The sequence below is a fragment of the Chionomys nivalis genome, chromosome 16, assembly GCF_950005125.1.
Source record: "Chionomys nivalis chromosome 16, mChiNiv1.1, whole genome shotgun sequence".
In the NCBI taxonomy this organism is placed as follows: domain Eukaryota; kingdom Metazoa; phylum Chordata; class Mammalia; order Rodentia; family Cricetidae; genus Chionomys; species Chionomys nivalis.
Genome location: NC_080101.1, coordinates 49,009,973 through 49,035,007, shown reverse-complemented (window position 1 = coordinate 49,035,007; position 25,035 = coordinate 49,009,973). Strand labels below are relative to the sequence as shown.

Below are 25,035 nucleotides of genomic sequence, written 5' to 3'. Positions count from 1 at the left end.
ATAGAGACTGGGGATCAGTATTAAACCAAACTTCACCAGGGAGCTTGATAAATACAAATCTGGGCTCGTTTTTAGAATTAATGAATCTAAACCATTTACTGTAATAGATAACCACAAAGCAGACACCTGCAAAAAAAAAAATACCAAATCACCTGGTAAACACTCTGGAACCTCTTTTACGGCAGAGAATTCCTGTTTGCCTGCTTGCTTTCTTTTCTGTGTTTTGAGACAGGGTCTCACTGTAGCTGAGACTGGCCTTGGACTTACAGCCATTCTGCCTGATCCTTCTATGCCCTGTACTTGCAGACATGTGTCGTCGTACCCAGCAGAATTGAGGGATTCATTTTTGATTGGCTAATTTGTAACAGACTAAATAATAAGTATTTTTGCTTTTATAAACTGTTTATAAAACTATACTGCTTATCTATCCAGTATGAAAGTCTGTGAGAAAAAGGTAGAAATACACACGCTATATGTGCGGTTGTCTCTGTACTGTGCCTCAATTGTGCATTGTGGTGGCATCCTAACTAGTGGATGGTTGGAAGCTCTCTCTCTCTGTGTCATACACACACAAACACACGCATACATACATACACACACAAACACACACACACTCTAAAGGAACCCAAAATGAAGTGGCCCCAGACTTCAAACAACACTCATTATGTTCTATTAAATACTACCATCTCTCAGATCTTCACTTTTTAAACAAAACAAAGAAAATCAGGGTCTCATGGAGCTCAGGAAACTGGCGTCAAAATCAATATATAACTAAAGTTGACCTTGACCTTCTGGGCCTCCTCCCTTCATCTTCTAAATGCTGGGGTTATAAGCAAGCATCATCATGACTAACATTCTCTCTTTCCATGAATACTTTTTTATAGGAAGTCACATGACTCAATCCTCTCCCCATCTTCTACCCATCCTTCCTTCTACTACAAGCTGACTTCTTTTCTTACTCTTAAAACTATGTTTGGAAAAGTAGCATCATAGCTCACGGTTATCCAATCAAACTAAGAACTTTTCTATTGTAAAAATAGAGTTTCTGTATTTCATGCTATCAAATTCTCATATGTTTCTCACAGGAGGAGAAAACCAGAATGAGTGTTATAGTTTGACTACAAAACATCTCCCAAAGACTCATAGACTTAGTGCTTAATCCTGGTCTGGTGGGAACTCTTTAGAGAGTGGTAAAATGTTTAGAAGGTGGAGTCTAGAGATATTGTCACTAGGAGGCACCTTTGAAGGATATAAGGGTCCCAGTTCCTTTCTTGCTCTCTGCTCCTGTGAGTCTTGAAATGAAAGTTGTTCTCTATCATACATTCCCACCGCCATGATGTTCTACACGTGCCTGAACCCTAGCAGCAACAGACTGAACACTCCAAACTGTGAGCTGCAGCAGACCCCGCCTCCTGGAAGTTCTATTATCAGGCGAACTCTGAAAGAGGAAATAACCCAACCCAGAGTAGAAAATGAGAAACTTTCCCTCACTCCCAGACAGCTAATGAGAACGGGGATGGATGCCTCTCATACTATATTCAGATAAAAGCACACAGAGAGATTATGTAGCTCCCAACTACCCACTAGTGAGAATGCCACCGCCATGCGCAATGGAGGCACAGTGTGGAGCCAACTGTACATACAACATGGGGATTTCTATCTTTTTCTTACAGACTTTATTTAATACTGAATCCTTTCCTCCTTGATTCCATAAATACATTCTGGTTTTCATTCAACATCTCTAAAGATTATTTTGCTTTTGCCTCTATCAGATCATTTTATTGCACAGTTCTCAAGTATATGTGTGCATTTCCTGTGAGTTGTTTTATCTATGCATCTGTAACTCCCATCCCATTACTTGTAACTTCACCTGCACCTGAAATTGCCACCTGAAATGTGCCCTTGGTTTCTGAAATGGGACCGTGACTGACTCTGCCCATAGTCTCACTGGGAGTAGAGTTGGAAGTATAATGCTACATTACTCTCAAACTCTCCTGAACTCTTATTTGGACACAGGGAGGAAGCAATCGCTTTTCTTACGAAGAAAACCTAAAACAGAACAAACTAAGTACATTTTTTTGTCCCTATTCCTACCCTTCATTATAATCAAGAAGCCTTGGTCACAGGAAGTTCTCAATTTACAAAAAATATATTATCTTCTACATTCTTCGCTCCCGTCTTATGGCCACTGCTTTATTTCAAGCTCCCTTGCCCTCTGTCCATCAGTTCTGTCTGCCACGCTGCTCCAGTGATGACTGCAGCAGAGACTGTTGGAGTGAGGCTCTCACAGGCCGCCAGTCCCTACTCCCATTGTTGTCTCTAGCTAGACTTACGGTTTCCCTCTTGTCTGATCCTTTGTGCATCATCAATTCAAAATTCGTTCTTCCTTAAGCTCCTGCCGGGAACATCTGACTTCACATCTGTGAGCTTCCATCCTGGTGACGCACTCTGTTGTTGCCCCATCTTTGTATTTGTACTGTCTAGACACAGCTACGATGCATTCATTCTCTGTTATGAAGTTAGAAGTTCCCCTACACCCTCACAGCTTTTACGTCATATTCTAAAATGTGTAAAAGTTATGATTTTTTCACACCAGCTTCTAAACTACAGTGTAAACTTGAAGTTCAGGTCTGTTTATCCATCTTCTTTGTCATTTGTCACTGACACTAAATTCATGTGATAATGTGAGTCACTGTTGTTACATAATCTTCCTCTACTTTTTTTCTCATGATTTACATTTTATATTTCGTGTTATCAAATCCACACATTTATCACAGTAGGGAAATAAACAGGATGAAAGGTGTGGATGCAAAATATTCCCCAAATGCTCTTGGACTGAGTGCTGAATCCCGGACTGATGGAAGCTCTTTGAGGAATCTTTAGAAGATAGGGTGTAGAGAACTTCGGTTCCTAGGAGTATTTAGGGGGTTACATGGCCCCCAGTCCCTTTCTTGCTCTGTGCTTCTGCCATGTGGGTTGTTATTCTCTAACTCCTCAGGCTGATAGACCAGAGAAGATTTATTTTTGTATGCTCATGATTGACTGACCGCAAAAGTTTTCTGTTCCCTCTTGTCTTGACTGAGTTCAGTTGTTGCTATCAGTCACAGTGCATTGATATCTGCCTTCTGTTTCCCAACAGCTAAGTGCCTTTCCATGACTAAGCTCCACACGGTCTTTTCACTCAAGCTATGATGAACAGGGCAATGTCGGGATGGCCTGAAGACAGTCATCCACCACTGCTTCTTCCAGGGAAGCTGCCAGATGCAGACGAGGAGCAAATCCATAAACTGCGAGGAGCCTGGCTGCTCTGGGCATAAGAGTTCACTGAGCAAATAGTTTACTTAACCAAACACACAGAGCAGGGAATGGCTGCCTTTTCACTTCACCTTGTTTGTTCACAGTTTCACCTACTTGTTTTTGAGAATCGCCCTCCAGTTCATGTAATAGCCACAGGAAAAGCTTCCAGGAAACAAACCTGTGCTCAACCAAACCCATGTCATCTTACATCGGTGACTCAGAATTAAAGAAAAGCAGATCAGAAATGCAGACAGAGACATTCCAAAGGAGGTAAATGTGGAAGTCATGGAGCCTGCTGGAGCACTCATCTAGCAAACCACGACAGTGTGCAGTGCTAATCTCTGTCAAGTCCTTAGGAGTCTGACAGTTCTGTCCTTAGAATGACTTCCCTGTCCTTAAAATCCTCTGGGTCCGAAGAAGAGATTAAGGAAAAACAGATAATGGCAGGGAAGTACAGTCATGGAAATATATGGAGTCTCAAAATCCTAAATCCAAATCCAGTCTAGAGCCAGACAGAGCAGCAGATTCATCTTGGAGGATAGGGTTGAGGTTGTTAGCAAAGGAAACTGTGCCCGACAGGATTTCAAGGAGAGCAGACTAAACAGATAAATGACAGGAGGCATATCAATGGGATGTGGTACACCTGAAAGCCATAAGGCTTAATAGAGGCACATCAATGGGAGGAGGAACATCTAAAAGACATAAGACATAATATTGATGACATGGTCAGGCCAGACCTAAAAGTTCTTGCTCTGAGCTCTTAAGTGGAGCCACGTGAAACAAGTGCCAGGACTTGAGAGTCACTTCGGCTGCAGTGTGGGCTTACTGGAGAAAGAAACTGTGAGCATGCCGAAGGATAGCTCTCATTCCCAGATTATCGCCATACTCCTCCTGGTTCCACACACTCGCTGGTGTCCAGACTCCCTTGCAGCTTTTGTAGAATGCATATAAACATGATGAGTGCCACTTGGCTTCCACACCCAGGCAATAGAAACTGGGTTCCCTGGGATCCTAATCCTTCTACCACAGCATTGAATGTCTTTTGTTAAAGATAAAAAAAAAATAAGAAAATGGATAGAGTCTGTGTTTCTAGAACACCACATTAAGCCATTCTCCAGATGAGAATATATTTATCTCATGTCACCCTGCAGAAAGTCTGTCCACAAGATTCCTTTAACATAGGAATAAGGCAACCGAGTCACTCATAAGATCAACAAAGTAGGGACAACAGTTTCTATTTTCCCTTGCACAACACAGAGTAGAATGAAATGGGTCATGATGACTAGCTAAACCAATCATCTAATCAATGCTATTAAGAGTGTAAGCTACTAGAGCCTGATAGGAGAAAAGAAATGAATCAGATTAAAAATATATTTTAAAGGGAAAAGGACCAAGGTTTGGTAATTTAGCTATGGTAGGGAAGGTAGGAGAGAGAGAAAATAGTAGAAGGGTTTGATTAGTAATAGTAACACCACCCAAGGCAGCTTGCTAAAAGACCACCTTGGGAAGATGTTTTTTCCCTTTACTTATGCTGACTTTACGGTGGTATCCCTAAGTGGGGGTCCATGCCAGCCAAACACTTGCCTGAAAACCTGGGGAAAGTCTGGGTGAGAAATAAACACATTTGCGCTAGCTGTTTGGGAGCGATGAATACATTGTGAGTGTGGGTGAGTTGGACAGACAGAGTAAAGAACAGAGTCAAAGGATGAATCACAGGTTAGAAAGAGTTCCCAAGGAAGACCCTACACGCAGTGACATGAGGGCAGGCAGGGCAGATCAAGCGGCCACCAGCTCTGCAGAAGACAGAGCTCAGTGAGTCTAAAGAAAGCACCCAACAGTGCAAACTACTGGAGCAATTCGGTTGGGCAAGGACCACAAACCATGCCTATCTCTTGGGCAGCTGGAATCAACTGGCAATGGCAGTGAAAGGAATTCCAGCAGAGTCACTGGTGCCTTGGAGAGTGACAGGAAGCAGACACAGTGGAGACACTGAGTGCTAGCTGCTCTGCATGACACCCTGTATGTGAAAGGAAGAAGGAAAATGAGAAGGTCTGAGGAAAGTCAGATTCAAGAGGGGAGCTTGGTGTGTGTGGGCGCATGTGTGTGCCTGTGTGTGTGCACGTACGTGCGTATGTGCATGCATGTGTGAGTGTGTGTGTGTGCTGCATGTGTGTGTTAACATTAGATTGTGCAGCCTGGTTCAACAGCCACTCGTCTCCTCATGTGGAGAACAAACACTGGGAATGCCCTGGTTCATACTGAGAGGATCTGGGAATTAAAATTCACACTATAGTTTGAAGACTAAGAACTAAGATGTGACTATAATAGATTTCAGTGATTATTTTAGATGAAGCCTACCAAAATTTGATAATCGATACATTAAGGTATCTATCTGTCTCACTAAATTTAATTCCATGCAATTGTTTTAATAGTCTTTAATGTACTCGATTGGAAATAGAAACTTCCATGTATGACTGATCTTATATTTCTGGTGTGTTGTACATATCTGAGCATGTTGTAGTCTGGCAAGTATCTGCGACAGGCAGAATTCTAAAACAGTTCCCAAGATTCACACCTAAACAGTCCTTCTCCCACCGAGTCTGAGTAGGGCTACCGAGTGGGAAGAGATATTTGCCTCTTGATCAGAGCACAATCTCATAGGCTTTGAACAAATAGATGAGAGATTAACCTGTGTGAACCTGACGTCACCAGGCACACCCTTTGGAAGAAGACGAAGTTTTGGAGAAATGCTCCACCGTGTCCTGTAAGAAGCAGCAAATCACAGAGATGCCTCTCCTCTACCCTCCTGCTGAGAGCCCCAGTGGTTCCTGCACCCAAAGATTATTCTGAGGCATTAAGAAAGCCCACCATGGAGTTTCACCTGTGTGCAAGTGCAAATATCTGTGTCTTCCTCAAACTCATATGTTAAAGCCTGAACTCCACTGTTACAGCAGTACTAGGTGAAGCCTGGGAAATGATTCTAGAACAGTTTCCTCTGCTATTAATGGTGTTAGTGCCCACATAAAAGAGACCCACAGGGTTGCCTGGCCCTCCTTCATAGTGGAAAAAAGACACTGTCTATGAAAGAAAATTCAAGCAAACAAGCAACAAGAAAAGGATGTCACTAAACAAGGATCAGCTAAGCACTTCATCTTGGACTTACCAACATCCAAGTATGTTCTAGGAGTACAGAATACAGCAGCATGTGGTGCTTTGTTATAGAAACCTTAATGGACTAACATGATAAGAAGTCTGGAAAAACACAGTCTAAACTGACAGTTCGGCTGAAGACTGGTATGTATATCATGAAATGCTTGCAGAGTCCCGCAGTAAACAGTTTTAGGGGCAGACCAGGCTTTAGGAAGAACAAAAAGGCGAGTATTTGCTAGGATGCTGCACTGTTTTACAGGACACAGTTTGATGGGTACGGATAAGGATCAAGCACGTTCCTCATTCATCTTCTTGGGTCATGTTTGTAAAGAATGAAGAAGCTGTTTTAGCCCAACCACTTCCCCAACTCATCAGACTCAGAAATATTAGCATGTACCTTTGCTGTATTAGTGGGATCAGGCTCCTTTCAACTTAACAATAAGCTGAAAACCACATTGTTGTTTTCTGCTTCAAAAGTAAATCTAGCTCAAAGCAGGGCTTTTGTACATCCTATCTCAGGGTTTAAGACCTTATTGCAAGGCATCTTAGTTTCTCAACTCTCTTCATTGTATAAAAGTCTCAAAAGGTTCTACTTTTAAATGAAAATGATATTTTTGTAAATGTATAACACATAAAGGTATGTATAAATGTACTGTCTAACAATGCAATATACATAGGTATATATATTTCAAAACTTTGCCAAAAGCGTACCAAGGGACAATGGCAAACTTTGATACATGAAATTAGTAAAACTATGCTATTGGGAAAAAGATAGAGGCTCATTTCAGAATTATTAGGCTTAGATTGCATCAAAAGAAAATTATGATGAATCCATGATTTTTAACGACTTATAAAGACATCTGACTGTTTCTTTTTTTCGAAATGGAGAAATACCTACACAGATTAAGATAGGAATATCATAAATTTGCTACTTAAAACATAAGATGCACATGTGTGTCTACAAATACAGTCCATAGTCACCAAACTGCATCAGGAAAATGCTTGTCGGATTTTCTGATCCCATAGTGGTAATAGTGACTGAAAAGCCACCTGAAGGACACATTATCTCACAGCTTCTCCCTTCCCCTGGCAGCCACAGCAACTTCTTGCTGCTTTGGATAGGAGAGAAACATATCATGGAAGTTAAGTGATTTATCTGTGGTGTTCACTTTATAGATAGATCTCCAGGTCATGCCCTCATAGTAGAGATGTTGCTTTCTGGGGGGAAAGTAAGTACCATGTCTTCATGCTAGGCTCTGAGAGGACTCTAAGAAGAATTTGACCCAGTTATTGACCTGCAATGGTGTATAGACATCCAAAACTCATGGAGGAGAAAGAAATGCTTATTAGTGAGAACGACACCGAACAGTGCTTTTTAAAACAGAAGAATGAAGAAGAGGCTGCTGAACGTGTGTTTGAACTATGTGACAGAAACCATGCAAGGGGACCAGAGTCCAACTGCCCCAAAGGTCCTATAGTTCCTGCCCACTGTGCAGCCTGTGGACAGATCTGAGCCATGGGCACAGTCAAACCTCCTTTCAGCTCTCCCTTAGCATCCCTCAGCCTTACGAAACGATAATGAGGATGTCAGAAATGGATTACTGCCAATCGCGATGATGTTTCTACTTTAACATGGGCTCTGAATTTCAATTATTGTCAAGAAAATGAACTTACTTCGAGAGAGATTCTCAAGGGCTTTCCCCAGCTTCTTGCTCTCTTGAAGGATGTGGTTCAATTCATCAAAATCACGGCTTTGTGGTTTAGTCCGCCAGTTCCACTGAGGATGTTCTACTGACCTTGGAACTATGTTTAAAAGAAACGGTTATTTCATAAGCATGGTGTACAATGATACAAACTCACCATTTATCGTTTGTGAAAGACTGCATCAAGAGCAATGTGCAGAATAACATGATTAGGTCAGAGATGGCTTTCGTGTGAGTAAACAGCAAGGAGATTTAAAACTGGGCTCAAAGAAAATGTTTTAACTCAATAAATAGAAGGAAATATGACAGCAATTGTGGAAAATGGGAAATTGGAGTACTGATTTAAGTCTAATTACTTCAATAACTTAAAGGAAACCACAAGGGAAAAGTTTATTCTACATAATGCTAAAATAAATTACAAAAATCAGCCTAAAATTAATAACTTAATCATCAGCAACTAGAAAACATGATATTACGATGTCATCTTGTTATAATTTTTAAAAACACAAGAATATATATATATAAATTATATATATATAAATTATATATATATAATATATATAAAATTTCTCCCAAGTTCCCACTACAATTATGTTACAGTTGGAAAATATTTTTCCTTTTAAAAAAATAAACTAGCCAGGCGGTGGTGGCGCATGCCTTTAATCCCAGCACTTGGGAGGCAGAGGCAGGCGGATCTCTGTGAGTTTGAGACCAGCCTGGTCTACAAGAGCTAGTTCCAGGACAGGCTCCAAAACCACAGAGAAACCTTGTCTTGAAAAACCAAAAAAATAAATAAAATAAAATAAAATAAAATAAAAAATAAACTGAAGATGGGGAAGTGTTGGGAAAGGCTTTTCTCAAGGAAGACATAAATTGGGGGGATTAGCAGTAGTGGATTTAGCAAAGTAGAGAAAAAAGAAGCTCATAACCCAAAAAGTGAGAGGCAAAGAGAGTCAGCACCTCATTTAAATATGAATCCACCAACTCAGAAGCATAGTGTCAAATCAATGAAGACATTAGAACTTAATGGGTTCCCAGATTTTAAGAGTCCAGCTATAGGATCCAGCAAAATTCAACTTTTGTTATTTCGAGTTTTTAAACAACATCAGTAAACACATGATTGTAAAAGCTTTGGGGGACAAAAATAAGAAATTGAATTGACAACAGACTTAGCAATATATCTGTCCTAGAAGTTAGGAGAAGAGTCTTTAAAAATTCCAACAGAAAGTTATTTCTAGCTGAAAAATTTATATCAATCATAGATCCAATTAAAATATTTAAAGTCCTTGAGAATTTCCCTCATAAACATTCTTTCTAAGAAAGCTGTTAAAGGATATGTTCCAGCTCAATGACTAAATAAACCAAAATTTTAAAATACTTGGAAGCAGGAATGGGTGAACTCTAAAAGAAAAAAAGGGAGAATTCTCATGATGACAGTGAAGGATGGTAGCAGCACACAGTTGGAAATATCTACAAGTGAACAAGTTAAGAATGGAGGAAATGAACAAAGGGCTGCTGGAGAGCGGTCTCCAAAATGCTTTCAAAGTCATAAAGGAGAAAAAATACAAAATAAAGTAGCATAAAAGAGAAGATGAGTTAGATCACATTGAGAGACTCTTTGGGAAGGGTTTGGTGAAGCATTAGTGATGAATATACAGAAAGCAAGATAAACAGTCAAGAGCACACACTTAATTCTAGAAAATAGTAGTAATAAGTTTATTTTGCTGATAAAACATTAATTAATGTAGTGATATTGATGAAGAATGCACCTTAGAACAAATTTGAAGTACCCACATTGCTTTGCTGTCAGGATGAGATGTGAGTTGATGTGTGCACAGAAAAGTGTGCAGGAGATTCCCAGATGATGCTTCGAGTTCAAAAGGCTAAGAGCAGTTTATAACCTTATATGTTCAGATATGCAGACTAAGAAACTAAATAATCATTCAAAATATCAAAATTGATCCCAGTTAGGTATGGGAAGGAAGAATGGCAGGACTGTGTAACAGCCCTACTTTAGAGGCCAAAGAAAGAGTTGTGACTGAAAGAGTAGATAAAAACAGTATTTGTATCATTTTCTTCAAAACTTTGATTGTCACGCTTGTTAACTTGCTTTAAATTCTTTGATCTGCAGTTTGTATCATTGCATCATGTAATTTCCTGTAAAACTGTGTATTGTCAAGGTCTTTCCTTATCTTTCAGTTTATAGATAGTAGAATAAACCACAAATATTCCAAGTCCATGCCCAGGACTTGCCACAAGATTTGCCCCTGAATGCTCTAGGTTGACAAATCCAGGCAAGGCTAGCAGATGACCTGACCTATCAACACCAAATCCTGGGTAGCTACGCACTGGTTCTAAGGTATTGGGTTTGGGGACCTCGTGTAACACCGGGAGTTTCCCTGGCAACTCCACAGAGAAACTGAGATCAGTTCCTTTTTCTATCTGTAGCCTGTGAGGATTCATGAATATAAATGACAGCATGGGAACCAGATTCAGAATGATGGTGTGCACCTTATGATCACTAACCAGTTAACTATACTTCCAGTTTTAATAGTTGTCCTGATAAGGAACAGGAACAGGCTTGTGAAGTCAACTCTGAGTTCGAAGCCAGCCTGGTCTATAAGAGCTAGTTCCAGGACAGGATCCTACAGAGAACCCCTGTCTCAAAAAACAAAACAAAACAACAACAAAAACCCTTTAATATATTTATTTTCATTTAATATATAAATATAACCTGTTCAGTTCCTATAATGTTCCTTGTATGTATATAATACACCAAGGACTGAAAACTTAGTATTATATAAATAGTTGGAAGGCTCTTCCCAGGAAAGAATAGTTCTCTTACTTTCTACATTCCTTGCCAGTAGCCACAATTCTATAATTTGACTTAAGACCTGCTTGATAAGAGAGAAAACCTGCCTGGCGCTGGAACCCAGCAATCCCTATGGGGCTAGCGGTGATGTCCTGGAGAAATTGCAGCCACCATTTACTAGATAGCATACACCTCATGAAATTTAAGACCTAGGTGATCAAACTTATTTAAGTAGATATGAGAAATTTATTATTTCTTTATGACGAGAAAACTCAGAATGCTCTCAAGCTTTCTGACACGCTCACTGCTCTGTCACCTGGCTACTCTTTCAGAGGGCCCAGGTTTGATTATCAGCATGTACATGATAACTCAGAGTCATTTTCAAGTCCATTTCCAGGGGTCCTGATGCTCTCTTTTGGCCTTTATTTATAGGCAGCAGGCATGTATGTTGTATATGGACATATATGCAGGCAAGACACCAGAAACATAAATATAAAAATAAAATAATAATAAAAATTAATAAATAAAAAGAAATGGGGACGTATTTCCCCAAATGCAAAGAAAAGCACTAATAGAATTACTGAGAGCTGGTTCAAGTTTTTCAGTTTAACCTAAACCAACATATTTCTCTCAGTTTTCTTAACTGGATTATGAATATGAAATGGGCAAAAGGTATAAGCATTCATTTCCATGCACAGAAAATTGATGAAAAATGTCATTTTCATAATTCTGCCAACATTTTGTTTACTAGAGCAATCATCACACATACTAAGCAACTGGAAAGTACTTAACAACACTTTATTAGTCACTACCTGAATATTTATGACATATAGCTGTTGAAAACTAATAAGCCACTGGGTAAGATAAAGTTATTTTGTTTGTTGCAAAATTAGTCTAACTAATAAATATTATCTTCCTACGGTAGGCCAAGAAGTAAAGACATTCTTGTTTGAATCTTTTTTTTTTTTCCTTTTCGTATTTTGAGACAGAACTCACTTTGCAGCCCTTGCTAACCTCAAACTTAAAATCCTCCTACTTTCTAAATGTTGACTTACAGGTATGTGGACTAAATAAATAACTTAGAAAGTGGGGAGAGAAAGAGAGCTGGAGGGAGGGAGAGAGGAAGGGAGGAGAGGAGAAGGGAGAAGAGAGAGAGAGGGGGAGAGAGACAGAGAGGCAGAGAGAGAAGAAAAGAAGAAAGGGAGACTGGCAAACAAGGAGAGGAAGGGACCTCCACTGTGAGACAGAAATACAGCTGTGTGCTGGAGGACATTATAGAGGCCCTACATTTTATCCTGAATGGAATGCACACATATGCACACACACACACACACACACACACACACACACACACACAGCACCTATAGGCACATACAGATACACACAGAAACAGAAGCATAGATGCAAATACATACTGCTACACACAGAGAGAAACATACACACAGACAGTTATACACACAGAGAAACACAGACTCCCCCATAGGCACAGGCACACACATAGACACATGCACACAACATGCATAAACATACAACACAATTGACAGCATTTTCTTTTCTCTGATTTGAAAGTCAATAATTTTTAAAATATTTATTTGTGCCCTTTTTTCCTTTTAAAAATATGAGCAATGACTTAGAGTCCCTTTTAAATTTCATTTTTCAAATATTTGTTAAGAATGGATCTTTCTATTTCTGAATATGTTTTTGTTTAACATATAATATATGTGTGTAAATATATTTTATATAACTTGAGCACTACTGTTATCATTTTCTACTTTGTTGATTTGTATGGAATTCTAACATATAAGTGTAATCCCAAAAGGAGAAAGAATAATAATAAGGAGAAATATTAAGGAATTAACATGAATTGGTTAAACCATACCAGTACTACTGAAAAGTGATTTATCTGTGTTGGTTGTGTTACTATCAGACAAAATAAAGCTTTATTACAAAAACTTTTCCTAAAGATAAAGAAGGGCAAAATGTGCTTCTCCAAAGGGTCAATCCACCATGACAATAATCAAAATGATTATGTAGTTTTTATATGCCTGTCCTTTCAGTCTCAAAACACAGGAATCAAAACTTCCACAATTGAAAAATCTAGCATTAAAATAAGATCTGGAAAATTTAGTATGCCTATCTATAAAAATATTGAGAATCCTAGCAAGAAATCAGTGAGAAAAGGACTGAGTTCAATACCACAGACTAAGTAGACCAGGAGACATACACAGACAACTGCACTTCACACCAGTAGATTGACCACCATCCTCTATAATGGAGAAAACACTCTGTCGCAGAAATCATGTTTAACATAGCTGAGTAAATATCAACATATTTGAAAGAATTGAAGCCATACAAAATTTTCTCTTTCCAGGAGAATCCATGTATGTTTCTCTTAGGGTCCTCTTTGCTTCCTGGCTTCCCTGGGTCCGGGGACTGTAGACTGGCTGGTTATCCTTAGCTTTATGTCTAATACCCACTTATGAGTGGATACATACCGTGTTTGTCTTTCTGGGTCTGGGTTACCTCACTCAGGATGGTTTTGTCGACTTCCATCCATTTACCTGCAAATTTCAAGATGTCACTGTTTTTGACCACGGAGTAGTACTCCAATGTGAATATGTACCACATTTTCTTTACCCATTTTCCAATTGAGGGGCATCTAGGTTGTTTCCAGGTTCTGGCTATTAGGAATAATGTTGCTGGGAACATAGTTGAGCAAATTTCTTGTGAAAAGAGTGTGCATCCTTTGGTTATGTGCCCAAGTGTGGTATTACTGGGTCTTGAGGGCTCTCCTATTTCCTGAGAAACTGGCGTAGACAAGAACTCCTGAATAAGTTGGAAGGGGGAGAGGGAATGGGACTGGGGAGAGTAGCAGGGAAACATGAGGGATTGAGAAGGCCAAGGAGGTAGGGAAAGGAAAGAAATTTCATGACAGAGGGAATCCTTATGGGGTTACCAAGAAACCTGACACTAGGGAAATTTCCAAGAATTCACAAGGAAGACCCCAGCTAAGAGTCTAAGCAATAGCGGAGAGGGTTCCTGAACTGGCCTTCTCCTGTAAGCAGATTGATGACTACTTTAATTGTCATCATAGAACCTTGATCTAGTAACCAATGGAAGATGCAGAGATCCACAGCTAAGCACTGGGCCAGGCTTCTGTAGTCCAGTCGTAGAAAGGGAGGAGCGATATTATGAGCAAAGGGTTCAAGACTATGACAGGGATACTCACAGAGACAGCTGTCCTGAGCTAGTGGAGATCACTATCTTTGGACTGACGGCTGGGGAACCTGCATAGGACCAAACTAGGCCTTATGAATGTGGGTGACAGTTGTGTGTCCTGGGTAGTTTGTGGGGGCCCTGGCCGTGGGACCAGTATGTATCCCTAGAGCCAGAACAGGTTTTTTGGAGCCCATTCCCTATGGAGGAAAATCTTGCTCTGACTAGAAAAGGGGAGGAGGGCCTTGGTCTTGCCTCAAATGATGTGACGGACTTTGTTGACTCCCCATGAGAGACCTCACCCTCCCTGAAGAATGGATCAGGAGTGGGGGGGGGGGAGAAGGAACTAGGATTGGTATATGAAATAAAAAGATTGTTTTAAAAATAAAAGTAAAAAAAAAAATCTTACAAGATATGTTCCCTGACCATGATAAGAGCAACAGGAAATCAAAGGCAAAACTGACACATGGCATGAAATAAAACATAAATACACCAGAAGACTTTCAAAAGAACTCCAAGAGAAAGTGAAGAATAGAATACGTGAAGAAAATATATTATAACCGCTGCGGGTATGGCAAGAGCAGGGTTCAGACGGGAATCCATAGCTATATGCTCACATTCAAAGAGGAACTTTAAATGTTTATGTTAACTTTGTCCCCTAAATAATAATAATGTCATGTAGAGAAGGAAGAGCAAATTCAACCATATCTAGCAGAAGGTGGAAGAAATGATTATTAGAACTGAGAAAGATGAAACAGAAGACTGAAAATTAGAAAGATAAAAGAGTTACAAGTTACCTCATCATGATTCAAAAATTAAAAAATCTCTAGCAAGAGTTGAAGAAAGAATTGAAGACTCAGATTATTAAAATCAGAAATCTAAGTGACACATTAGTATTGACTCTAAAGAAGCAAATTGGATAATCTAAGATTAAAAAGATAAAAATCCTAGGAACTCATAAAAACACCAAAACTCATTGAGAATACATTTTAGGTCTGAGACATAAAGATGACATAGTTATAAAAATCAAAGCAAAACAAATAAAAATCTTCTCAAGGATTGGTCCAAAACAATCAGTTCAAGATAAGACCTTATTACAAACATCAAATTTTCTTATTGTTCCAGAAAATGGAAAAAGAATGATTACTTTCTTCCTCTTAAGGCAGAAATCTTTAATAAATAAATAAATAAAAAGGGAAAAAAAAGACCAGCTTTGCCCTCAACAAAAACAAAAACAGGGAGATCTGATCTCGGCACCAGGAGAGACAGCAGGGCGGTGAGTTTGTGACCAGTGGCGGCGGAAGCAGCCCTGGACAGGGAACTCTGAAGTTCCTCATCCCCTCCCTATACTCCCCGGGCTCCCTGCAGGGGCTCTACCCCCCATACTGCCTCTCTCTTCTTGTCCCACCCAGCTTGCATCCAGAACCCTTCTTCCTTCTGTCCCCTTTCCTCTTTGGGCACATAACACCATCCAGCTCAGTCTGTCTGGCGCTGGGGGCAAACCCTCAGGGCAAGTAGGCAGGCGAGACCTCCTTTGTCTCACTGGCCCGCCTGCACCAACCAAGGTAGGCGCTTTGTTTAGGAACTACCCAACCTGCACGGAGATCTGATCTCGGCACCAGGAGAGACAGCAGGGCGGTGAGTTTGTGACCAGTGGCGGCGGAAGCAGCCCTGGACAGGGAACTCTGAAGTTCCTCATCCCCTCCCTATACTCCCCGGGCTCCCTGCAGGGGCTCTACCCCCCATACTGCCTCTCTCTTCTTGTCCCACCCAGCTTGCATCCAGAACCCTTCTTCCTTCTGTCCCCTTTCCTCTTTGGGCACATAACACCATCCAGCTCAGTCTGTCTGGCGCTGGGGGCAAACCCTCAGGGCAAGTAGGCAGGCGAGACCTCCTTTGTCTCACTGGCCCGCCTGCACCAACCAAGGTAGGCGCTTTGTTTAGGAACTACCCAACCTGCACGGAGATCTGATCTCGGCACCAGGAGAGACAGCAGGGCGGTGAGTTTGTGACCAGTGGCGGCGGAAGCAGCCCTGGACAGGGAACTCTGAAGTTCCTCATCCCCTCCCTATACTCCCCGGGCTCCCTGCAGGGGCTCTACCCCCCCATACTGCCTCTCTCTTCTTGTCCCACCCAGCTTGCATCCAGAACCCTTCTTCCTTCTGTCCCCTTTCCTCTTTGGGCACATAACACCATCCAGCTCAGTCTGTCTGGCGCTGGGGGCAAACCCTCAGGGCAAGTAGGCAGGCGAGACCTCCTATGTCTCACTGGCCCGCCTGCACCAACCAAGGTAGGCGCTTTGTTTACGAACTACCCAACCTGCACGGAGATCTGATCTCGGCACCAGGAGAGACAGCAGGGCGGTGAGTTTGTGACCAGTGGCGGCGGAAGCAGCCCTGGACAGGGAACTCTGAAGTTCCTCATCCCCTCCCTATACTCCCCGGGCTCCCTGCAGGGGCTCTACCCCCCATACTGCCTCTCTCTTCTTGTCCCACCCAGCTTGCATCCAGAACCCTTCTTCCTTCTGTCCCCTTTCCTCTTTGGGCACATAACACCATCCAGCTCAGTCTGTCTGGCGCTGGGGGCAAATCCTCAGGGCAAGTAGGTAGGCGAGACCTCCTTTGTCTCACTGGCCCGCCTGCACCAACCAAGGTAGGCGCTTTGTTTACGAACTACCCAACCTGCACGGAGATCTGATCTCAGCACCAGGAGAGACAGCAGGGCGGTGAGTTTGTGACCAGTGGCGGCGGAAGCAGCCCTGGACAGGGAACTCTGAAGTCCCTCATCCCCCTCCCTATACTCCCCGGGCTCCCTGCAGGGGCTCTACCCCCCCATACTGCCTCTCTCTTCTTGTCCCACCCAGCTTGCATCCAGAACCCTTCTTCCTTCTGTCCCCTTTCCTCTTTGGGCACATAACACCATCCAGCTCAGTCTGTCTGGTGCTGGGGGCAAATCCTCAGGGCAAGTAGGCAGGCGAGACCTCCTTTGTCTCACTGGCCTGCCTGCAACAAGCAAGGAGAGACATCACTATAACACCAGGAGACTAGCACTGCAGAGAGCCATCACTGGGAAGGTACATCAGTAGGCAAGGAGACCTGATCCGGTAAAAGAAGATCCAGAGGGGAGCATTCGGAGAAAGAGATGGGCAGGCGCCAATGCAAGAATTCACCTAACAATCTGAAAAACTATATGAAACCACCAGAACCCAGCGACCTCCCAACAGGTGGACATGAACACCTTAATCATGAAGAAGTAGATAAAATTGACTTTATGAAAGTGATTGACGCCCTTAAACAACATGTAAAAAATGCCCTTATAGAAATGGATGAGAAGTATAACAGAAAGTTTGAAGAATTGAGTAAATCAGTGAATGATACCCTAGGAAACCAAGGAAAAACAATCAAACAGATAATGGAAACAGTTCAAGACTTAAAAACTGAAATGGAGGCAAAGAAGAAAACACAAACAGAAGGTCAGCTGGACAGGGAAAATCTAGGTAAACGAATAGAGACTACAGAAGCAAGCATAACCAACAGAATACAAGAGATAGAAGAAAGAATCTCAGATTCTGAAGATACCATAGAGAAAATAAACACGCTGATCAAAGAAAACAGCAAGGCCAACAAATTCTCATCACAAAACATTCAGGAAATATGGGACACAATAAAAAGACCAAACCTAAGAATAATAGGAATAGAAGAAGGAGAAGAAGCACAGCTCAACGGTCCAGAAAATATATTTAATAAAATTATAGAAGAAAACTTTCCCAACCTAAAGAAAGATATACCTATGAAGATTCAAGAAGCATACAGAACACCGAATAGGCTGGATCAAAAAAAAACATCCTCTCGCCATATAATAATCAAAACACAAAGCATACAGAATAAAGAAAGAATACTAAGAGCAGCAAAGGAAAAAGGCCAAGTTACTTATAAAGGTAAACCTATCAGACTTACACCTGACTTCTCTATGGAAACCATGAAAGCCAGAAGGTCCTGGATAGATGTACTGCAGAAACTAAGAGACCATGGATGCAAGCCCAGACTACTATACCCAGCCAAGCTTTCGTTCACTATAAATGGAGAAAACAAAATTTTCCAGGATAAAAACAAATTTAAACAATACGTAGCCACAAATCCAGCCTTACAGAAAGTAATAGAAGGAAAATCACTAACCAAGGAGTCCAACAATGAACACAATATCTCAGACAACTAGAGACCCTTCACCAGCGCAACACAAGGAAGGGGAACACACAAAATTTACTACTAAAAAAATGACCGGAGTTAACAACCACTGGTCATTAATATCACTTAATGTCAATGGACTCAACTCTCCTATAAAAAGGCACAGACTAAGAGATTGGATACGAAAACAGGATCCAACATTCTGCTGTTTACAAGAAACACACCTCAACCACAAAGACAGGCACCTACTCAGAATAAAGGGTTGGGATAAGGCTTATCAAGTAAATGGACCTAAGAAACAAGCAGGGGTGACCATACTAATTTCTAACAAAGTTGACTTCAAACTTAAATCAATCAGGAGAGATGGAGAGGGACATTTTCTACTCATAACAGGAACAATTCATCAGGATGAAGTCTCAATCCTGAATATCTATGCCCCTAATATAAAAGCACCCACGTACGTAAAAGAAACTTTGTTAAAACTCAAGGCAGCCATCAAACCGCACACATTAATAGTAGGAGACTTTAATACTCCTCTCTCACCAATGGACAGGTCAAGTAGACAGAAACCTAACAGAGAAATAAGAGAATTAATGGAGGTAATGAATCAAATGGACTTAACAGACATCTATAGAATATTCCACCCAAATAGGAAAGAATATACCTTCTTCTCTGCAGCTCATGGAACCTTCTCAAAAATCGACCACATACTCGGTAACAAAGCAAACATCCACAGTTACAAAAAAATATTAATAACCACCTGTATCTTATCAGATCACCATGGATTAAAGCTAGAATTCTGCAACAATGCTACCCCCAGAAAGCCTACAAACTCATGGAAACTGAATAGTCAACTACTGAACCATTCCTGGATTAAGGAAGAAATAAAGAAAGAAATTAAACTCTTCCTTGAAGACAATGAAAATAAAGAAACAACATACTCAAACCTATGGGACACTATGAAAGCAGTTCTGAGAGGAAAGTTCATAGCACTAACTGCCCACTTAAAGAAAACAGAGAAAGCACACATTGGAGACTTAACAGCCCACCTGAAAGCTCTAGAAAAAAAAGAAGCAGACTCACCTAGAAGGGGTAGAAGACTGGAAATAATCAAACTGAGGGCTGAAATCAACAAAATAGAGACACAGAAAACAATTGAAAGAATCAATGAATCAAAAAGCTGGTTCCTGGAGAAAATCAACAAGATTGATAAACCCCTATCCAAACTAATCAAACGGCAGAGAGAGAATTTGCAAATTAATAAGATCAGAAATGAAAAGGGAGACATAACCACAGACACAGAGGAAATTCAGAGAATCATTAGATCTTACTACAAAGGCCTGTATGCCACAAAACTGGAAAATGTAAAAGAAATGGACGCTTTTTTAGATAAATACCATTTACCAAAGTTAAACCAGGACCAGGTGAACAACCTAAATAGACCGGTTAGTCGTGAAGAATTAGAAGCTGTTATCAAAAACCTCCCTTCCAAAAAAAGTCCAGGACCAGATGGTTTCAATGCAGAATTCTACCAGAACTTCCAAGAAGACCTAATACCTATTCTCCTTAATGTATTTCACAATATAGAAACAGAAGAGTCATTGCCAAATTCCTTTTATGAAGCTACAGTAACTCTGATACCAAAACCACACAAAGACACAACCAAGAAAGAGAATTACAGGCCAATCTCACTCATGAACATCGACGCAAAAATCCTCAACAAAATTCTGGCAAACCGAATCCAAGAACACATTAGAAAAATTATCCATTATGATCAAGTAGGCTTCATACCAGAGATGCAGGGCTGGTTTAACATACGCAAATCTATCAATGTAATCCATCATATAAATAAACTGAAAGAAAAAAACCATATGATCGTTTCATTAGATGCTGAAAAAGCATTTGACAAAATTCAACATCCCTTTATGATAAAAGTCTTGGAGAGATTAGGGATACAAGGGTCATACCTAAATATAATTAAAGCTATATACAGCAAGCCGACAGCTAATATCAAATTAAATGGAGAGAAACTTAAAGCCATCCCACTAAAATCAGGAACACGCCAAGGCTGTCCACTCTCTCCATACCTCTTCAATATAGTTCTCGAAGTTTTAGCAATAGCAATAAGACAACATAAGGGGATAAAGGGGATTCAAATTGGAAAGGAAGAAGTTAAACTTGCATTATTTGCAGATGATATGATAGTGTACATGAGCGACCCCAAAAACTCCTCCAAAGAACTCCTACAGCTGATAAACGCCTTTAGTAATGTGGCAGGATACAAGATCAACTCCAAAAAATCAGTCGCCCTCTTATACACAAAGGATCTGGAAGCAGAGAGAGAAATAAGAGAATCATCACCTTTCACGATAGCCACAAACAGCATAAAATATCTTGGGGTAACTCTAACCAAGGAAGTGAAAGATCTATTTGACAAAAACTTTAAGGCATTGAAGAAAGAAATTGAAGAGGATACCAGAAAATGGAAGGATCTCCCTTGCTCTTGGATTGGGAGAATCAACATAGTAAAAATGGCAATTCTACCAAGGGCAATTTATAGATTCAATGCAATCCCCATTAAAATCCCATCAAAATTCTTCACAGATCTTGAAAGGACAATAATCAACTTTATATGGAGAAACAAAAAACCCAGGATAGCCAAAACAATCTTATACAATAAAGGAACTTCTGGAGGCATTACCATCCCTGACTTCAAACTCTATTACAGAGCTACAGTAATGAAAACAGCGTGGTACTGGCATAAAAACAGAGAAGTCGACCAATGGAATCGTATAGAAGACCCGGATTTTAACCCACAAACCTATGAACAACTGATTTTTGATAAAGGAGCTAAAAGTATACAATGGAAGAAAGAAAGCATCTTCAACAAATGGTGCTGGCACAATTGGATGTCAACCTGTAGAAGAATGAAAATAGACCCATATCTATCACCATGCACAAAACTCAAGTCCAAATGGATCAAAGACCTCAATATCAATCTGAACACACTGAACCTGATAGAAGAGAAAATGGGAAGTACCCTACAACATATGGGCACTGGAGATCGCTTCCTATGTATAACCCCAGCAGCACAGACATTAAGGACAACATTGAATAAATGGGACCTCCTGAAACTGAGAAGCTTCTGTAAAGCAAAGGACACTGTCATTAAGACAAAAAGGCAGCCTACTGACTGGGAGAAGATCTTCACCAACCCCGCAACAGACAAAGGTCTGATCTCCAAAATATATAAAGAACTCAAGAAACTAGACTTTAAAAGGATAATTAACCCAATTAAAAAATGGGGCACTGAACTGAACAGAGAATTCTCAACAGAAGAAGTTAAAATGGCCAAAAGATACTTAAGGTCATGCTCAACCTCCTTAGCGATCAGAGAAATGCAAATCAAAACAACTTTGAGATATCATCTTACACCTGTCAGAATGGCTAAAATCAAAAACACCAAGGATAGCCTTTGCTGGAGAGGTTGTGGAGAAAGGGGTACCCTCATCCATTGCTGGTGGGACTGCAAACTTGTGCAACCACTTTGGAAATCAGTGTGGCGATTTCTCAGAAAAATTGGGATCAACCTACCCCTGGACCCAGCAATACCACTCTTGGGAATATACCCAAGAGATGCCCTATCATATGACAAAAGCATTTGTCCAACTATGTTCATAGCAGCATTATTTGTAATAGCCAGAACCTGGAAGCAACCTAGATGCCCTTCAATGGAAGAATGGATGAAGAAAGTGTGGAATATATACACATTAGAGTACTACTCTGCGGTAAAAAAACAATGACTTCTCGAATTTTGCATGCAAATGGATGGAAATAGAAAATACGATCCTTAGTGAGGTAACCCAGACCCAAAAAGAAGAACATGGGATGTACTCACTCATAATTGGTTTCTAGCCATGGATAGGGGCCACTGAGTCTATAATTTGTGATCCTAAAGAAGCTAAACAAGAGGGTAAACCCAAGGGAAAACATATAGATATCCTCCCAGCTATGGGAAATAGTCATGACTGATGGGCAAAAAATTGGAATCTTGGGGGTGGGGTGGGATGGGGATGAGGGGTGATGGGGAGAGAAAAGTGTGAAGGAGAGGATGAGGGGAACTGGGGGAATCGGGGTGAATGGGGATAAAGAAAGGTTGGATAGGGGAGCAGGGAAACTCATACCTTAGGTAAGGGAGCCACCTAAGGGGTGACAAGAGACTTGAACTTGGAATGACTACCAGATGCCCAGGGCAATGTCCCCAGTTAGTTCATTGGGGCACCTGAGGATAGGGAACCTGAAATGAACCTATCCTATAATCTTACTGATGAATATCTTGCATATCGCCATAGAACCTTCATCTAGCGATGGATGGAGATAGAGCCAGAGACCCACACTGGAGCACCGGACTGAGCTCCCAAGGTTATAATGAGGAGCAGAAGGAGAGAGAACATGAACAAGGAAGTCAGGACCATGAGGGGTGCACCCAACCACTGAGACAGTGGGGCCGATCTATTGGGAGCTCACCAAGGTCAGCTGGACTGCTACTGAAAAAAACATGGGATAAAACCGGACTCTCGGAATGTGGCGGACAATGAGAGCTGACGAGAGGCCAAGGAGAATGGCACAGGAACTTTCATCTGGCGATGGATCGAGAGAGAGACAGAGACCCAATTTGGATCAACCGTCTGAGCTCTTAAGGTCCAAATGAAGAGCAGAAGGAGGGAGAACATGAGCAAGGAAATCAGGACCACGAGGCGTGCACCCACCCACAGTGACAGTGGAACTGATCTATTGGGAGCTCTCCAAGGCCAGCTGGACTGGGACTGAATAAGCATGGGTTGAAACTGGACTCTCTGAACATGGCGGACAATGAAGGCTGATGAGAAGCCAAGGACAATGGCACTAGGTTTCGATCCTAATACATGAACTGGCTTTGTGGGAGCTTAGCCTGTTTTGATGCTCACCTTCCTGGGCCTGGATGGAAGTGGGAGGACCTTGGTCTTCCTGTAGGGCAGGGAATTTGGACTGCTCTTCAGTAGCGAGAGGGAGGGGGAATGGACTGGGGGGAGGAGAAGAGGAGTGGGGATAGGGGAGGGGAGAGGGGGGAGGGGGCAATGTGTGGGAGGAGGGGAGGGAAATGGGAAACGGGGAGCAGTTGGAAATTTTAATTAAAAAAGAATAAAAAAAATATATAAAAAAAATAAAAAAAAAAAAAAAAAAAAAAAACAAAAACAAAAACAGCTATACACCAAAATTGTTGATGGAAATCTATGCAGAAATCCTGAGTAGCCGAGTACCAAGCCAAATACAGTAGCATATTGGACAAATTACATACCAAGAGAATTCAAGGATGGTCTAACATGGGCAAGCAATCACAATAATATAACATACTGATAGAATATAGAGAAATAATCACACAGTTGTCTCAAAAGTGACAGAATTTTGAATATATTCTTAGGATTTTAAATATTTGACAAACTGGGTCTAAAGAAAGTATCCTTAACTTGAAAAAAGGCTAATAGGGAAATCTCACAGTAAATGACTGTAGTGTATAACATGAAGCTGGAAGATTTTCTTCTAGACAATAACAGGGCAAGGGTTCCTGGGCAGTTTTTGCTGCTTCTAGACAAGTTTGCGTGGGAATTTCCAGCTATAGAAATTAAGTTAGTAAAGAGAAGTACAAAAGCATCCAAACTGGAAAAAAGAAGTAAAACCTTCACAGTCTATTTAAAAAGTCATAATAATCCACACATAAGCAAAAGGGTAACATAAATAAATGTTTTCATAAAAGTTTTAAGAAATAAAATGAACACCAAAAATGTCAATTCTGTCTTTAAGTACTAGCAATAATAATCAAAAGGGAAAAAAAAGACAGTTCCATGAGAGATAGCCTCTGGGTGAATAAAATATTTAGTGCTAAATTTAGCATTTATTCTAAAATGAACAACAACAAAACATAATAAAAATAATCAAAGAGGATCTAAAGAACTGAAGTAGTGTTTCCTGTTGATAACTTAGAAACTTCCTGTTGATAACTTAGAAAATCAGTAACCCCCAAAGTAATCTATTACTTTAATGATGTGACCAAAATCCCATTTGCCATGTATAGAAAGGAAAACAGATTTTTAAAGGCTATTTAGAAATAGAAATATAGAGAGCATCCAAAAATAATTCCAAAAAAGAATTAAAAAGATAGAAAAACACAACTCAAAGGTTCGTGTGTCCTAATAAGTAAAACAACAGAATACTCACAAAACCACAAACAAACAGTTTAATTAAAAAGAATTGTGAACTAAGAGTAAAATTACCCTCATAGTTATGGTTACTTAGTGTTCAACAAAGCACTAAAATTATGCAATGAAGAAAGAATATTTTCAAATAGTGATGCCGAGGCAATTGAATATACACATGAGAAAGAATGAAATCGGGGCTTCATCCGTACCACTGACAGAAAGGCACTAGAGCATTGGTTGCACATAATAGACAGCACTATAATTAGTAGAAGAGAAAGTTCTGATCAACAGAATTGGCAAGAGGTTTTTAGATAGCATACTTAAAGTACAAGAAAAACATCAATAAATTGATTGTAAAAGTTAGAAGTTTGGTTCATCAGTGAACACTGTCAAGAAAGCAGAAAGATAGCATGCAATATGGAGGAAAACATCCACAG

The 25,035-nt window shown here is 40.6% G+C and overlaps 1 protein-coding gene across 4 annotated transcripts in view; it reads right to left on the bottom strand.

Moving 5' to 3' along the window:
- The window catches only part of C16H8orf34 (chromosome 16 C8orf34 homolog), a 371,793-nt gene that overhangs the window by 263,039 nt on the left and 83,719 nt on the right, over window positions 1–25,035 (bottom strand). For 2 of the 4 annotated variants that reach the window (XM_057790534.1, XM_057790535.1), the window contains exon 4: window positions 8,122–8,250. The exons of the other annotated variants lie outside the window; for them this stretch is intronic. In XM_057790534.1, the coding sequence (XP_057646517.1) occupies window positions 8,122–8,250 (129 nt within the window). The remainder of the gene's footprint in view (window positions 1–8,121; window positions 8,251–25,035) is intronic. 4 annotated transcript variants of the gene reach the window in all.